A 19,104-nucleotide genomic window follows, 5' to 3' on the forward strand; every position below is an offset into this window, starting at 1 on the left:
GAATTTTAAGAAGAATTTGTATCTGCTGAGCTTAAGTTTAAAATGTCCTTTACGTTTCTTTGAAAAACTTATTTTTCGGAAAGTTTTCTTTTAATTAGTTATATGGTAAAATGGTCACCAACTGGTAATGTTTTTTTTGGGCAATTTAAAATGTTTTCAGCTAATGCAAATTAAATTTTAGGGTAAAAATTACTAGTTGTAGGCACTGATGCCCTGTTACATATAGGGTAATTTCAGTTGCTTTTGAGATTCAATGTTGCCCTTTATGCTATTTGAAAAAAACTTATAAAATTAGGATCAATCGACGCTAAACTTATATAAATAGTAATAGCTGTTAAATAATTAAATTGTTTAATATAGTAATTGATTTAAGTCAGGGTATCTTAATATTTTTTTTATTCACGACCCTATTTATGATTGCGAGTTTTCTTGCGACCCCATATAAGTATAAAAGAAGGATAAATAAATATATTTTGATGATGTATTTATTATATAACAATATACATGTACAAATGAAGACACATAGTTTTAGAATTCGTTTAGAAACATACAAAAATATAAAATTAAAAATGGCACTGCATTTAATATAGCTTCAAACACTATATGCCCTATTTTTCATCAAAATTGTATTTTTGCAACCTCAATAGCGACGAAGACCATACTGCCTTTCCATCATAAACAATAAGTAGAACAACAGGGAAATTTTTTATACAAGACAGTGGAACGCAACTTTAAATGAATATTTCGACCCTATATCCAAGGGCTATAGGTTCTATGAGGGCTATATGGGCTATATGAGTCCTGGTTGAACTTCCTTGAAGTAATGATATTAGGGCTGTTTTAAAACATCTTTTTTTTAAAACCTTTTAGTTTAATGATTGAATTTTAATGTAAGTTTCTTTTATATTGTTTTTTATTCTCTTCGTTTGTTTTGCTGAGGATGGCCTTGGATATAGGGTCGAAATATTCATTTAAAGTTGCGTTCCACTGTCTTGTATAAAAAATTTCCCTGTTTTTCTACTTATTGTTTATGATTTCGCAACCTCATGAATAAAAGGGAAATTCTGACCGTCTTAGTTCGTTTGAATACATTCGAACAGAGTCTTCCAGTGGTAAGTAGGCTATTAGATTGAGATCACAGGAAAAAATTTAATGAGATGGATGTGCTTGTTTTTTATTGCATAACAAATTAAATCTTTGTGGAATGTTTGACACTGCTGGACGTAACATCTCTTCAACATTTTTTAGTGATGGACAATATCGGGATTTAATAAGTCTTAAAGCAGACAAAGTAACTTTACCTAAATATATTAAAGGACGGAAGAACAATTAGCGCCATATCAACTATTGAGGGAAATTCGAATCTAGTTCTCGACCAGAATTCAGTCAAGGGCTTTTACGGAGATTGTAGTTTTAAGCTTGAGTCATTCGAAAGCTTAGAGAATTCCTCTTGAGCCTTAAGTGGCAGGTGACCAAACTCACTTAATCCTAAACGGACTTTGAATCCAAGCTATCTTTTTGAAATCAATATTTGCTGTAAAATGTGTACAGAACTTTGTATCTAGTGCTTTCAGGGGATCTACAATAGATTTTGCAATAAAAGTAAAAAAAAAGGTCTCTCGATAGTAAAATTGTCGACGCTGGTAAACATTTCGAACAAATTTTTTTCTACCCTATTTTTTCCAGTGTTGATTTTTTAAATAAAACTTTTAAATTTTATCATTCAAAGTAAATATATAGTAATTTTTCCTTGAAGAGAAAAGTTGAGATCGTCTAATTTTGCAAAGCTCTTTGACAAATAACTCAACTTGGACAGCCATAAGTGGTTTTGAAACAAAAAAATAGCAAGTTCTCATTTTTATTCGGTAAAAAATATCTAATTTAGTCCTTTAATAGAAGCAATCCTCTTAAAACCTTGACATCTTGACGACCATCTTATTTCTACATGTAATAGTAAAGTTTTACAGCTGGAATCCGTACCGTATCCTTACAAGATTTGAAAATAAGCGACTGTTAAGGGCATGGCTCTTAATAAAAAATATTGCTCAACGGCTTTCAAGGGAGGGTAAGAACATTATATCATTCGTTAGGTTTTGATGATAGCTACAGGCACTGCAGCTAATTCTGATCAATTTTTAGCCAATTAGCAAATATGCTTCTCTTAGAATTTTTCCTCATCTTGAAAACTTAGGTGGCGCTGATGCATTTATTTGAAAACTTTGCATTAAAACGTAGCGTTTTCTGGGCCATCGTTCGAAAAGATACGGACGGATTTCTGCGTGGATTTCTGCAATGTGTAAATGAACCATGAAAATATCCTCCAATCCGCTTGGAATAACCTCTGCGTGGTTTTCCGCATCTTTAAATTTTCCAACATCAAAAGTCGGCTCCAGTCCCATCTAGTCCCATCAACTGTAAAAAAGTAATATTGATTTTACTTAGGTGGTGCTGATTCTCCGCTTTGCGGAGCACTTCCACTCTTTTCTACTCCCCCCCCCCGCCCTTTTTAAACCCACTAAAACTCAAATGACGCTTACTGTATAAAATAAGAATTCTTCCCACAGAGTATTTTATTCTTATTTTTTACTGATTAGTCGTTGCTCTTAGCGCGAAAAAGGAACGAAAAAAGAAAAGAGAAAAAGCCGTCCGAACTGTTTTTTTTCTTTTGAGAAAACGGAAAAAAGGGACAGCAATAGGCCTACTCGTCTGCATTGAGAGTTGTTCATCCAGTTTTTCCACACAATGGACAATCTGGATTATTACAGTGAGTTCGGATACTTGGTATTTTTCTTTTCTCTTAAAATACTGAACAGAATCCCGCGAACATATACGTCGAAGCTATTGATGACCCTATGATAAATGGTTGCAGCCACTTTTCTTGATTTTTAAGTGAATGTATTTCCCTTGTTGTTCCAGTCAAGGGACGGTAAGTTTCTTATATAGGGGTTTCGGACATGGTGGTTCTATTAGTGTACTTCTTCTTTTGATCTGACTCTATTTTTAGGACTCATAGGCTATTGTAGTTTTTACTATGGGACGTGACCGCCTCTTCCAAGGTGGCTAGCTACCTTGCTACCTTCCTAGCTACGTTGCTAGGAGCTTTTATAAAAGCTCCATGCAACGAAATACTTATAAATAAAGATAGTGGAGTTCTTTACAATAATTTTGAGTTTGTTCTTTAGTGTAAAAACAGGAAAAAGACTACGGCTTTTTCTTAGTTTGAATAGTAAGAGCCGAGCCTCAGAGAATCAAGCAGCTAAGTGAGTCAAATAGGGCACCAATCAATAGAAAAGCTTATTGATGATATTGCTGCCACTACAGCCAAGGCTACTCCTATTAATTTATATTTCAGTTAATATGATCTAGCGATCTTTCTTTATTATAATACAAAATCCCATTTATGATTAACTAGACTGAACCTTTATATAAGATATCTTAGAGAAGCAACTTTCAAAGGATGTTTGTTTCAAGTTATCTTGTCAATAGATTATTTCTGTTAATTTAGGTTAATGTAGGCTTTCAGTTACTATGATCTAGCGATCGTTCTTTATTATAATACAAAATCCCCATTTAGGATTTAAATGCGGACCTTTATATAACATATCTTAGAGAAACAACTTTCAAAAGATGTTTGTTTCAAGTTATCTTGTCAATAAGATTATTTCAGTTAATATAGGCTAGAGGTCGATCTTTACTATAATTAAATAAAAAAACAAGTTTTTTAAACTGAAAGTAAAGAGCGACATTAAAACTTAAAACGAACAGAAATTATTCCGTATATGAAAGGGACTGTCCCCTCCTCAACGCCTCGCTCTTTACGCTAAAGTTTTTTATTGTTTAAGAAAAAGTTTTGAGACAGAGTCAAACTTTTGCGTACAGAGCGAGGCCTTGAAGAGGGGACAGTCCCTTTATATACGGAATAATTTCTGTTCGTTTTAAGTTTTAATGTCGCTCCTTACTTTCAGTTTAAAAAAGTTGTTTTTTTTATTTAATTTAAGATCGTTTTTTAGTCAATGCAGCTTTTATTTTTGCTCACCGTCATTGAATAAGCAAACAAATTTGCATAAAAATTTTACTTTTCTTTTGGTAAATGGCTGTCTCGAAATTTGGTTCTGACGTAATATACAAATTAAATTACGTAACCCTAGTCAATACCTTGCTCTTTAAGCTAAAGTTCGAATTTTGTTCCAATTCTTTAAAATGACCCCTTAATCACAAAGGCCGTTAATTAGAATAAATAGCTCTTATGAAAGTACTAAAAAATCTTTGGCTTAAAGAGCGAGGCATTGACTAGAAGGTGAACCCAATCATACAGCTAACATTTTTTGTTCGTTTTAAGCTTTGATGTTGCTACTTACTTTCAGTGGAAAAACTTGTTTTTTTTATATTTAATTTCTGATTTTTGTTTTAAATAATGATGGGAAATCCGGCGCCCCCTTCATAGCCATGTCCCTTCCCCCATGAAAACTTCTTTCATGAAAAGATCCTTCCATATAACCCCTGACCCACCCCCAGCCCCAACTACCAGAAAAAATTCCCCCTGAAAACGTCTGTATACTTCCCAATAACCAATACTATATGTTAACATTGGGTAAAGTTCATAACTTTCAGCCCTCCCCCTGGGGGCTTCGAGGGATTAAGTCAACCTAAAAGACATAGTTATAATATTTTCGACCATGCTGAACAAAATTGCTATCTCAAAATTTTGATCGGGTGACTTTGAGAAAAAAATGAGCGTGGGAGGGGACCTAGTTGCCCTCCATTTTTTTGTCACTCAAAAAGGGCACTATAACTTTTAATTTCCGTTCCAATGAGCCCTCCCACGATATTCTAGGACCACTGGGTCGATACGATCACCCCTGGGAAAAAGAAAAAAAAAATAAATAAATAAATAAACACGCATCCGTGATCTTTCTTCTAGCAAAAAATGGAAAATTCCACATTTTTGTAGATAGGAGCTTGAAACCTCTACAGTAGGGTTCTCTGATACGCTGAATATGATGGTGTGATTTTCATTAAGGTTCTATAATTTTTAGGGGGTCTTTCCCCCTTTTTTCGAAAATCAGCCAAATTTTCTCAGGCGCGTAACTTTTGATGGGTAAGATTAAACTTGATGAAACTTTTATATTTGAAATCAGAATTAAAATCTGATTCTTTTGATGTATCTATTGGTATCAAAATTCCGTTTTTTAGAGTTTCTGTTACCATTGAGCCGGGTCGCTCCTTACTTACAGTTTGTTACCACGAACTGTTTGATTAATTAAAAAAAAATTTCCACAAAATAAGTTTTTTCAAAAAAAAAGTAAAGAACTCCATCAAACCAAAAATGAACAAAAATAGAATCAAAGAATCTACCAAGCATACAACTACCACAAATCAGTATCAAGAAATAAATGAAACCCAAAACAAACAGAAATTAAAATAAATAACAGTCAAACTCAAAACGAGCAGAAATTAATATGAGTAGGGTTCTAAAACCCTATGCTTTATAAAAGTCAGAATATAATTTGTACTTTACTGACAAAATTCAACTGAATTTACTGAAGAAAATGATTAATTAAAGTTATAAAAATGAAAATTTTTTAAAAGAATTGATCTGCCCGATATCAATTTGAGGCGCTAGATTTTCTTGTTATTATTCTTCGGATAAAGCTAGATTTGTCTCCACCCATGAAAAAGAAACATCTTCTTGTATTTGATTATGTATATTAAATATAACTTGATACCAAATATTCATAAATAATAGGCTATTAGATATATAACATTATACAATATTTGAATTTTCTGTGTTTTAGACCGAAACTGAAAAAAAAGTTTCTATTTCTGGTGAAATTCTGTCTAAATTAATAATGCTACCTGTTTATGCGATGCTAAGATGTTCTTGTTAGTACTTTATAAATGCATATTTGAAAGTCCTTCAAATCCCTTCAAAGCCCTGGAGAATATTCTCCAGGGAGTTTCGCTTTCAATCAGACCAGCCAGAATGAATCAAACTACAAATCATGATCACCATGAACATTTTTGGAAGAATTTTTGTTTAAATGTCCCCGTTTAAGTTCTCCTATGTCAAAGCTCCTATTCTCTATAAATTCCAGGTCAGTTTTATCGGACGCAACTAATTTGTAATTTGGCTCATTGGCACAGTGGCGTCACTAGTTCTAGCTTGACGAAGTTAATTATCATCCGTTAGGAATTGTCAAAAATTGTATTTTTATTGATATTATAGTGATATATTGATTATTGGATATTATGTTTTGGCACTTACAAAAAGCACGTAGATATAGCAATTTCCTTTCTAATGAGCCATTAAACACCCATATACGATGTTGCAGTGCCCTGCTAGAGTTGAAGGAAAGAAATAAGACAAAGAGAGGACACATCAGTGCTACCCATGGAAAAGAGTGATTTTCCTTGTTCAAGTCAGAGGGCTGGAGTTCTCCTAAGCGGGTTTCCCGACAATAGCAATTCTAATGATGCATATTTCATTTTTAGACCGGATTATATTTTCGGGGGGTATCAGGCTTTTCTTTCGTAATTCATGTAAATTTGTAAAAAAAAAAAAAAAAATATTATTAAGACTAGTCGAAATGATAGTTACCATTCCTGAATCAGTTACAAATGACAATTTTTCTCACTAGACAAGGTAGATCATAATTTTATGTCATATGAGTTGTTATGGTTATCAGTTTATTTTGTAGTTGAGCCTGCTGCAAGTCATGACGATTCTAAAAAGCGAGTTGTAATTATTACCGAGGAGGACTGGAGATCATTCGAATGTAAGACATGGCATTTGGAGCCTGCATTCCGGTGAGTTTATTTTTAGCCCTCATTTTTTAGATAAGTACTTGCTACTGTTTTAGAGTATCCTATCCTTAGCTAAATGTCGATAAAATAATAGAGAATTTGAAGCCTCAGACTATCAAGACAGGCCTACAAGTTTAGGCCTACAGGCCTACAAGGTACCCACAGTATGAAATCGAACCCTTCGTTTTTTTGTTGTGTTTTTTTAATGATATGCATATTACTATAAGTACCACCTTCAAACATTGGGGATAAAACTTTTTGTGTCTTTTTTCAAAGCGCGGTTTTGTTGATCAAGTGCTGAGATAGCAGTATGGTATGATTTAACCGACTTTTCACTTTTTAAAAATTTCAGCATTTGTAAGTTCAATCTTCATCCAAACAACAGTTACGAGAAATGGTTGTCAACCTTGAAAAAAAGAATTTGAAATTGCAAATCTTGTTCCAATTGATTTTCCTGGAATCATCGCTGATAATACCGAAAAATTTGCTAAGTTAAGAGCTATCATCAAGTCTTATAAAATTAATTTTTTTTAATTGCTGTAGTACTTTTTTTTTCTTGATATACAAGATGAAAACCGAGTTATACAAATATAATTTCGACTATATGACATATGTATGCCTGTAACTATGACTTAGCATACCTTGGAAAGGTGACCATTATACATCTTGGCTTAGTTGACGAAATGTGATTTAGAGAACTGATTAGAAAAAACTGGCACCCCTGCCTTCTCTAGGAAAGGCAAGATAGCTGAAAATATAAAGTCAAACGTCATGTGAATCTGTCAGTGGAAAAATATAAGGAGATGAAACCAACTTTGCGAAGCTAAAAAATCAATTATAATATCAATTCACTTGCTTGACAAGCAAATTCGCTTAATATGTTCGCTTGAATATAAGTTAGGATGAGTATTGAAACACATTATATTATTCTAATTGTTATATTTAGTGCGTGTTTTTTGTTGTTGTTTTTTTTTTTTTGCAGATTAAAAATTAAAGAGAGTTACGGGTTTAAAATTCTTAGAGAGCGCTTAAATTGTAAAATTCTCGAAAATACTTCTTAACAGATATTTAGTAAATCTCTAAAGTTGATGAATAAACTTGTTGAAGGAAGTCCCCATATTTGCATCTCAGTTCAGCAATCAATATCGTCTGTATGACGATCAAAACGTCAATCCTGGCTAATCTGTAAAAAGTGCCTTGTTCGGTGATCAAATAAAGTAAAATAGGAAACTGAAGAAAATAGGATCTTTGGCAAAAACAGGACATCATATATGAATGGAAAACCGGATGGGCAACAAGAGATCATAGTAAACGTGCTTCCAAAAGTAAAAACTGCCTAGATACGCTTCAAAATAAAAGAGAAAAGACGTTTCTGATTCTATTATAAAAGGATATATGGGTTTAATTGGGTATTGTTTCACCCTGGAAACTAACGCAAATTGTATAGATGGTTACGAAGCAACTGTAGGTCAGTAAGACCAACTTTCTGGGCCAAAACCAACAGATCATTACACCGAAGAAAGCTTACTCTTATTTGGTAAAACATTTAGATTACCCATGCTTTACCTTGCTTTACTTTATCATTTTAAACTAGAGGAATTGTGGTTGAGTGTGAAGCAAATGCTAAATGGCTTAGGTTTTTTTTTCTTGGAAACTAGCACAAATTTTACTTTTTAGTTGTTTTTTTTACTATTTCTACATTTTTTAGTTTTTTTTAATAAATTTTACTATTGTTTTAGTCAGGCAATTTATGGCTATATTTGATATGCTGCTGTAAATTAGAAATTATGCTCTTTTTTCAGGCTTCTTGCGTTTACTGGCCAAAAAATTCAACCTATAGGAGTTGACTTCATTCTGAATAAGTTGGGATTTTTGCACGCGCGTACGACAATTCCGAAGTGGCTACAAAGAGGTGCAATGGATCCATTAGACAAGCTTTTGGCCATTCTAATGGCGAAAGCTTTGACGCTTATTTCTAAAAAAGTTGATACTGCTGACACGAAAAGGGATTCTCAGTCTTAGCTATTTTAAACGGTTAGTTTATCCTCACTCTAGTTTTAGAAATATTTTCCTACTCTCCAGAAATACAGACATAGCTATATTTTGGAAGGGTTTGGAGAAGTTGAGTAGGTTTCTAAACCAGTCCTGGCTACCATTTGGAGCTAGCTTATCCTTTCTCCAATTTTTCTAAGATATTTGTCACTGTTCCTAAAACTGTGGCCAGAATTATAAAAAGGTTTCTTTAGAATTCTTTAGAATTCTAAAAATTCTAAAGAATCTGCAGAGGTTCAAGTCATTTTTCAGGACCACCCTAGCCGAGGGGTTAGCTCGCTAGACTCCCAATCCTATATGCATCAGGAAGGGGGTTCAAGTCCGGGTCTCGTCGATTATTTGGTTGGACGGGAGCCAGTGGTCTAACTCCATAAGCTTAGCCAGAGTCAACCCAGCTTTGAGGAATGTAAACAGGAAGGTTGTTAAATAGTATATTATGGCATTATGGCTATAACTTTTAAGAATAACTGAACTTTTTTTCATATCAATGGTGCCACCTAATTTACTTTCTTTACATTTTTCGTATTGATAAACATTAGGTAATGCAAAAACGTTGTGTTCTTAACCATCAAGGTTTAGCATGATTCCTGACAATGGCTAAAAAAAGCACATTAAAACAAACAAAAGACAAGAAACGCTTAGCCTCTCTCCTAAGATAGGATTTTTTTTCATCCCTTTGAAAAATGTAAAGCAAAGGCAATAGTGACATATTTTTTGTAAAATACCAAATTCATTGACATAACACAATGCAAAAGAACTTTCAAAATAACTTTATAAACACTATAAATGACGATAAAGAAAATAAAAGTACTGACAACTATTATTTCTTTATCATTTGCACTATTGCAAGCCATAGGGAAAAGTAAGCCCCCCTTCAACGAGAAGTAAGAAGATTGTAATTGCACAAAACTTAAAATATTTGATCATATTTTTTTTTATTTTTGATGTTTGAAGTGACAAAGTATGTCCTACAATGATATATCTTAATAATATCCCTCAATCATCAACATAACACATTATTGAAAATAACTTTCGAAACTATTCTAGCAATTTCGCAAGCAGTTTAGACAATTAGGTAACACTAGTCCCCTGCATTTCGGAAGAAATCAACAAAACGTGCCGCTATTTTCTCTCATTCTATTACTTGCACAGGTGTTTCCCATGTTTTGTGTATGTTTTTTTTCTCCTTTCTACGTTTTTAATATCCCTTTTAATTTTTTTATATTCATATTTTTGTTGTTTTTTTTATTGTTTTTTTTTTCACTTTTTTTTATAACTAATATTTAGATTTTTTTTTTTTTTTAACGAATTTGATGAAATGTGAATTTAAGTACAGATTAATGACTGGATTTTCATTCGTAAATTGCTTTACATTGTTTTGCCAGTTTTTAATTTTATTGTTGTTTTTTAAGCTTTTTTGTTTATCCTGTTTCTGTTTATTGACCTGAAATTTGAATCAGCCCTCCTGGGCTTGTAATGGTAATTTTTTGAAATAAATATCTTTTCTCTTATCGAACATTTCGTGGTAAAGAACTGTAAGTAAGGAGCAATGTGGCTCAGTAGTACCGAAACTGTAAAAAACTTGATAACAAAAGATACAGCAAAAGAATCGAATTTTAATACTTCTCTATGGGGGATTATCGCCAGGAATGATTCTCCATGAGGAAATTTTATGCGGAAAAACTCCATTGGAGGGGAAAAGGGGTCCGGGAAAAAGTTTCCACGTAGGGGTAATTTCCGGTATAAATTGAAAAGTGATCAGAAATTAAATGTAAAACATGTGTTTTTCGAATGAGAGTATGCTAAGGAAATTTTTTCAGGTGGAATCGTGAGCAACAAACTTTCTGAGGGAATTTGCAGTGAGATTGAAATTTTACGTGGGTAATTTCCCAAGAGGAGAATTTTATGGGGGGAGCTTTCCTTGTAGGAATTTATATTGGAGGAGGAGGTGGATTTCCTTGTATTATTTGAAAAACGATCAGAAATTGAATAAATAAAAAAAGTTTCTTAAAGAGCGACATTAAAACTTCAAACTAACAGAAATTATTCCGTGTATGAGGGGGACTGTTTCCTTTTCAAAACACCCTGTTTAAAATGCTTAAATACTTTAGTGTGAAGAGCGTGGCATGGAGGGGGGGATTTGTATAATTAATCTCGTATAAAGAAGAGAAATTTCAGATAACCATTATTATTTCTTGACTCTCATGGACAAACAAATAAATATTTTTGGTATAAGAAACTGCTCTGGTTCTAGAATTCCACCTCCACTAATACCTTGATATGAAGAACCAGTCATAACGACATAACGACCAGTCATAACGAAGTTTTAATAACTTCAAACTAACAGAAATTATTCCGTGTATGAGGGGGACTGTTTCCTTTTCAAAACACCCTGTTTAAAATGCTTAAATACTTTAGTGTGAAGAGCGTGGCATGGAGGGGGGATTAGTATTATTAATCTCGTATAAACAAGAGAAATTTCAGATAACCATTATTATTTCTTGACTCTCATGGACAAACAAATAAATATTTTTGGTATAAGAAACTGCTCTGGTTCTAGAATTCCACCTCCACTAATACCTTGATATGAAGAACCAGTCATAACGACTGCTTCAGACCCACCTTACCTGAAACCGGAAGTATTTACAGCAAAGACGCGATTACCTAATATCTTGCCATGCAACGCGAGGTCTCTAAACAACAAGGTAGACGAGCTGGAAGTTCTTATCAAACAGATGAATTGTCAGATTGCCGCTGTTACTAAATGCTGGGACATTACTGACAAAACTGGCCGTATAAACAGCAATATGAAATTTTTTAATAAAAGACGTGATCGAGGCCTGCAGTGCCGCGGTGGAGTTGTTGGCGTGTACATTCGGCAAGACATCCCGTGCAAGCTGTTAAGCCAACTTACGGACACTTGTCATGAAGTGATATAGGCTGAATGCAAGCCGACTCTCCCTAGAGAGTTTTCGTGTCTTATACTCGCAATTGTGTGTTATCGTGAAACCTAAGAATAGAAAGACCTGATGGATCATCTACAAACGTTTGTTGACAATGACTGACAATGCGCCGTCACTACGCTGCTCCTGCGTTTGTATTTACCTGGGATTTCAATCAAACTCACAAAAAATGGTTGTCCAGCATGCTCAACTTGCAGGAAGTTGTGAAAATTCCCACCCACCTGAGTGGTAGTACACTGGATCTTATATCTTATACTTACCAACCTTTCTGACTATTACCTCCCTCGCCATTCCCTCGGTCCATTACAAATATCTGATCACTTCCTCATTCTTTTTGCAAGCTAAGACTACTTTCCCCAGACTGAAGAAGAAGTTTACAACTCGACCCATAACTAAGGAGTCTATCTCTTCGTTTAGGAGATGGACAGGAACCTTCAACTTTGATGAAATTTGTTCATTATCAGATATCAGGCTCAAAGTCGAGTCACTAACTTTTCTACTCCTGAAGTAATACTATGGACATAATCCCACTAAAACAGTTGTGACAGCAACAAGCCTTGAATAACGAAGGAATTTAAAACACTAATCATGATCTGATGCAAGCTGCACGCGAGTGGTCAAACTGTTGCCGCGAAGAAAATCCGTAACCACATCGTGAAAGTTAACAGGGCGGCAGAGAAAGCATACGCTCGTGATAAAGTGTCTCCACTTCTGACGGCTAACCCCCAAAAATGGCACTCACAGGTCAAGCGGCTATCTAGTAAGAGTGTTAGCAGTGACCTGAAGGTACAAAAAGACGATGGAACTTTTCTATCGTCAGCCGTATTGAACACTTTCTTCGCAAATGTAAGTTCAACTTGCTCATCACTCATTGAAACAGATGTTGAAAGTCTCACAGCTGACCCTTCGGACTACCAGTTTGCTGAGATACCTGAATATGCAGTTTTTAGGGAACTGTAGAAGTTAAAGAAGAATTTTTTATATCCCAGCGAACTGCCAGTCAAAGTTCTAATTGAATATGCACCATTCCTGGCTAAACCTTTGACGTCCGTAATAAATCAGTGCTTCAGAGATCAAATCTTCCCTCAAGCATGGAAGAGAGAATATGCCCGATTTGTAAGTGAAGGATCCGAAATCATATGAACAACTCCATCCAATTTCAATAACTCCGAATCTTGCCAGGGTCACCGAATCTTTTATACATCGTGAACTCCTGACGCAAATCAGCCCTCCTCTAGACCCTTTCCAATATGGCTGTTTAAAAGGAAGCAGCCTTACCCATTATCTTGTGCGTCTCTATCTTCTGATAACTAAATGGCTAGACAGGGGAAGCATATTAGTATACTTTCTACTCGCTGACTACCGTGAAGTGTTCGATTTTATCCGCCATCACTGCTATGGAAAACCTGAGGCAAAATAATTTCCTCAGAAGCGGTCACCAGTGTGGTCTGTGAGCTTTTTGCCAGAGATCTCAACTCTGAATGGGCTGAAATAAGTTGTGGTGCTCCCCCAAGGTGCCAAATTGGCTGCCTTACTGTTCTTGGCTGTGATCTACTACGTTCTCGTTGACTTTGATGAACGGTTTAAATACTTCGATGAAATGTCCGCCCTTCTCAAATTTGTCGTGGATAAATCCTAAGCAAATACCCCAGTTCCAAGGTTAATTGAAAGACAGTTTCACTGATCAGTGCAGGAATGATGGACTTCAAATTAACGTCAATAAGACAAAAGTGATGCGTTTTAATCTGCTTAAAAGGTACTTAGCTTCTCCTGGACCCTGGTTCCCCACCACTTCAACTGCAAATATTTTTGTGTGACTTTCAGTACTGACTATTCTGTCAGCTACCATATTTCTAACCTTGTGAAAAAGGGCAACTACGCTTTGCGATCTCTGGTCACAATTCGACGACTAGGTTTCCCAGTGAATCAGTTACGACTAGCGTATATCTACTATATACGTCCCCTGCTAGAATACCCGTACTCTGTTTGGGGACCACAGGTGCACAACATTGAATACTTAAGTGACGATCTCGAGGCTGTTCAAAAACGTGCGACAAAAATCATACTGGCCCAAATATGACACGTATATAACTGCAACTGCAACGTTGAAAATACCAACGTTGAGAGAACGGAGAATCCATGTCAAATTTGTGCAAACTTAGACAGTCGCTCCTAGATGTGAAAAACATAGTATGTTGTTGCCTCCTCTTATTGCCCCCAAAGCCAATACTCGACACACTAACAAGTTCGAGCCTTGTAGTAAAAGCTGACGGAATCTGAGGTAAAACCCAGCGCACCAGGCCAGAAAGGACCATGTAATAACATCTTGAAAACCACTGTAGTAGCCTATTTTTGTGAATACTTTTCGAAATAATAAAACTACTTTCTTATAATGCAAGGTATTAAATGTTATGTTATAATAAAAAAAATTATTATAAATTTTATTCTATACTAAACTTATAGTGTAAATATGATCATATTATTTAATATGAATTTATATAATAGATGTAATGCTTATATTATAATTTTATACTATTTTAAAATTTGTAGCGTTTAACTGTAACTGTTGAATTTGGAATCAAGAACTTATTCGATTTATGTAGACCTAACTTAATAGATTATATTTGTAACAGTTAATGGAAATAACTAGATACCTATTTGTATTTGAGTATCGTGAAATCGTGCGCAGAGATGTAGGTCTTCAAACAAGCGAATATTACATATATTAAAAAGAAAAATATATTTCTGTTTCTGAATGCAGTAGAAGTTGCCCATGCTGCTGCTAAACCTCTTTTTTCCTTCAGTCTTGTTTTTAAATCTCTACATGGCTCAAATGAGTCCAATAGGTTTATATAGTAGGAGAAAGATACGGAAAAAAAAATGGTCGAACCAGGAAAAAATTGGTACAGAATTTTATTTTTCACCACTTTTTTCAGAAAAGAGAGCTCTACAAAATATTAAGAATCTAAATATCCATCGTGTTGCAAAATTACCTTTTTTCTAGTATTTCTCTGCTGTTCTTTTTATTTTTCCAGAATCCGAGAATAAGGAACCATGAAAAGAAAAGCAGCCTGTTGATAGTTTTCTTTTCAAGAAATGATTCTATTTGAGTGAACATAACATTTACGTCACCTTTTATCGTTTTATTGTTTTATTTTTGGTTTTCAAAGTTAAAAAATATATATAAAAAAAAAAACACACAAGTGACTTGTGTTCATAGGGTATTTTTTTAAGATGAGCAAAAATTTTCGATTCATTTTCACTATACTCAAAACATAACGATTTCCGAATAGGTATCTATTCCTACAGATCTTTATAAACCCCTTTATGGACGCCTTACACAGTCATGGATTCTGCTCCTCCTATGCTGAAGTCCAGAAATTTAAACGTTATGCATCAGTCCGTGATGAATCTAGCCTTTTGGGAATTACCTCCACGCGTGCTGTGCAGCATATAGCTGACAATGCAGATCTCGATGTGTGCTTGATGGACTAAAGAAAGGCTTTCCAGGGGATGCTCTACTAGCAACAGTCACACCTCCTCTCAGTAACAGCCAATCCCCCATTATGAGAGCTGAAGTTTCATTGAATGAAGTGGCTCGAAGACGAAAAATTTTTGTCTACCCATACCGCATTAGTGAGGCGGTGCTTTCAAAGGTGCAATGTGAGAAGATTCGTGGCAGAACTTTTAACGACCTGTATGCCTCACTCAATCAGCTGTGGTTAGCAACCGTGTTCCTGAATGTTCCAAGGCCGAGCTGGAATAGTTTCATGCAGTCAGTTTTCTATAACGAAATTCACAATGAAACGGGAAACCTTCGCAGTAAGGCCAGCATGTTGTTTTTGCCCATGAGTCTAGTAACGAATCCTGCCTTTACTTAACCTTGCGCTTTGCTGCTTGGCAAGGGACAACATACGGATTCGCACCAGTTCTCACATTTGATCAGCCGCTCTGGTGGAAGTCAATAAAGATCCTGAAGTTAGACTCCACGAATGAGCTGAGTAGCATTGTTCTCAAGCTGGGTGGTTTCCATTTAATTATGAGTTTTGTCGGGTGCATAGGACGCCTCTTGCAAGGTTCTGGTCTGAAATATGTCCTGGAGCTGGTATACGCGCCTGGTGCAGTACCGCATATTCTCTCGGGAAAAGTAATTTCCAGAGCTATTTGTGCTCACATGCTCGTGAGCTCGGCCATATATGCCCATCTCTTCGAAGACGATCAGTCAACCTTGGCTTCTCTAGACATGTCTACTTTCTTCAATGATGTGCTAGACGGATACCTCCCACCCGAAGATCTCAGACAAAATCTCCAGCTAAAGCAACTGGATAACTTTTTCAAGTAGTGACGCAAACATCTGCACTCTCAGAGAACGGCAAAATTCCGTTTCAGTATCTTGACATGGTTGGGATACTACTCAAATTCATACGTACCGAGAGACTGGGCCTGTGGGATCGGCACTTAAATGCTGCAGTGGAGATGCTTCCTTTTCTAGAAGCATATGGACATAACCTCTATGTCAAGTCTGTCTGGATATACCACCAAGAGATTGCTAAGCTCCAAACTAGTCACCCAAATATCTTCGAAGCGTTTGAACACAGAAGTCACACCATTATAAGATCAGAGAGACGCTGGGCCGGGCTCTTAGCAGGTCTTGTGGTCTTGCGACTGGATGTGGGATGAGAGAACACAGAGAGCCATTTGGGTACTTTCAAGACCAGCATGCCTTGAGATCAACCTCTTGATGCAGCATTTAATAAAAATTGGTTATTCGACAAGTGAACATCATCGCGACATGAGTTCCAGTAGAAAGGAGCGTGACTTCGAAAACACCCAGAAGCTCGTTGGATACTTTGGAGAACCTTCCCTGTTCAGTGGAGACGATCAGCTTAGAAACATTGCCAATGGCATAACTTCTTCCCCAGATGTTAATACTGACGAGGCTGATGCGGCTGGAAAGGTGATCCTAAGTAAGATGACGGGAAAACCTTCAAGGAGCAAGTCTTCAAGAAAAAAGACCAAGTGACCCTAATGAATGCCAAAAAAGGCGGGGTCATTCATGGTAGCACAAATAGATCTGGTGCTCCTTTTCCAGCGATTTATGATAGTGGTCCAGCGAACTGACCTTTGAGAAGAATAATTCCAGTACGAACTTAGCATGATTCCTCCTTTTCTTTTTGAAAGTGATGGCTTAATGACAAAAGCAAATAAGCCAGAAACTGCAAAAGCGATCTTTCAAGCTTGTGGGATTGAGTCTCAGTCACCCTCAAGACCTGCACCTGTGTGTAGCATCGTCTTGGACGGTGGTTCTCTTCTAGATCGAGCTCCATGGAAGGTAGGGTCAGCCTTTAAGGCCTTCATACGTCCACTACGTACAAGTAAGGTATCCTTGTGCTATTGTTGATTTTGATGGTAAGGAAGGTGGTCCAGCAATCAAGGCTGCTACCCCATTTACGTCGAGCAAGAATGGTTGGTCGCCAGGTTTTTTTCACCGAAGAGATGACCTTCTGCATGAAAAAGGAAGAGTTTGTCTCGTGCAAAGTGAACAAAAAGCTGCTCGGCAACCATTTGCAAGCTATCGGTTTGCAAGTTTTCGCCTTGGAAGGAGATGCCGACATTCTGATTGCAGAAAAAGCAATAGAAGCTGCTCGTATGACAGACACCATCGGGTTTGCTGATGATACTGACATTTTGGTTCTTCTAATCAGTCGATCAAACTCGTTTATCCAGGCGTTTATATTTCTCACCCGAAGCTATGTTTGGTGGTACCAGTTCAGCTTGGGATATTAGTGAGATAAAACAAAAGCTTGGAACCGATGTCAGCCATCTGATGCTGTTCTGTCACGCCGTGCTAGGTTGTGACACAACATCTCACGTTTATGGAATAGGAAAGGGCAGAGCCGTTCAACTGCTGCTTGCCGACATGAGTCATAAGTACAGCGCTGCTATATTTGGTGACAAGTTCGCATCGCTTGTCGGTATTGTGGCAGCAGGAGAGCAGGTCTTGTTGGTACTGTACGGTCGCCCTGATATTTCAAACCTTGACACTGCCAGAAAGCTAATCTTTCATGCAGAATTGAACACTGCAACCTCTTTCGTGCATCCACAAGAGCTGCCACCGACTCAGGCAGCAGCGAAGTACCACTTGCTACGAGTCTACTGTCAAGTTCAATTCTGGCTCGGGAACCTATTAGACCCTTTAAGCTTGGGATGGAAACTGCAGGATAACGAAGTTTTTGTGCCAATAAAACAAATCTGCCTGCCGCTCCGTCTCAGCTACTGAAAATTATCAAATGCTCTTGCCGTATTGACGGTTGTGATAATGAAAAGTGTACCTGTAAGAAAAACGGACTTGAGTATACCGTAGCCTGCCGTAACTGAAAGGGGGAGTTCGTGCGACAATTGTAAGTTTCAGGACGAACTTCGTGAAGAAGAATAAAAGTTCACTGTAATGATGACAACTTTAGTTCCTACATCTAGATGAAGTGCAATTATTATACACTTGGTTAATAAGATAAAAGCTGTTTCTCCAAGTTACAACGTACCTTGTTCTAAAAGGTCTAGGGCATTGAGGTGTTTTGTCACTCCTGGTTATTCGTTTTGTACTTTTGAACCTATTTATGTACATTACCAAATAGACCTTGACAGACGTTAAGTCTGTCAAATAGACCTTGACAGACGTTTAGAAAAAATATGTTTCTTTTGGCTAATAAATAGTTTTCTTTTGGTCAGGCGACGGAAATGAATGCCAGAAATGAATTCAAAGTCAACGGTTGACCATACAAGATGTATGAAACACTTACTTTGCATTTTTTTTAACTTTTCTCAGCTTTTTAGCAAATAAATAAAAACGTAAAAAAACAATTTCGCATCGAGCTAGGGGTTTATGTCTTTGGTATGTTGTTAAGCGTCTTTTTCTTGTTTGAATGGTTAAAAAACCATTTATGTACCAATTTTTTCTGGTCAAAACTTATTTTTCTCCTACTACTAGCTAAGCTATGGGATAATATAATTTCTGAGGCCAGTCTGATATTTTTTTCTTTATACCTGTAGGCTATGCAATGGCGTAGATTTGGACATAATTATTAATTTAAATCTTCTGTCAAATAAGAACCCTTAGCGGACGCTTAGTATTCTTATTTTTTATTCACATTTTGGGATAAGGTCAAACCTTGAAAGACGAGCGTCAAAGCCCCAATCTTTGGAAGTTTCAATGCTTATTCAAAGGCATATCATTCGTTAAATACTACTAAACCTACGGCTTTTAGTTCTTTTAAGGAATGTGTTC

At 36.1% G+C, this 19,104-nt stretch overlaps 1 protein-coding gene across 1 annotated transcript in view; it reads left to right on the forward strand.

Moving 5' to 3' along the window:
* Positions 1 to 19,104, forward strand: part of tweek (transmembrane protein KIAA1109 homolog tweek) — a 371,152-nt gene that overhangs the window by 351,349 nt on the left and 699 nt on the right. Inside the window, exons 58-59 of the mRNA XM_089106227.1 lie at positions 6,699 to 6,807; positions 8,607 to 8,838. Of these exons, the coding sequence (XP_088962353.1) occupies positions 6,699 to 6,807; positions 8,607 to 8,826 (329 nt within the window). The 3' untranslated portion in view covers positions 8,827 to 8,838. The remainder of the gene's footprint in view (positions 1 to 6,698; positions 6,808 to 8,606; positions 8,839 to 19,104) is intronic.

Source organism: Artemia sp. Qi Xiang Cuo, chromosome 20, assembly GCF_049724085.1.
Source record: "Artemia sp. Qi Xiang Cuo chromosome 20, ASM4972408v1, whole genome shotgun sequence".
In the NCBI taxonomy this organism is placed as follows: Eukaryota; Metazoa; Arthropoda; class Branchiopoda; order Anostraca; family Artemiidae; genus Artemia; species Artemia sp. Qi Xiang Cuo.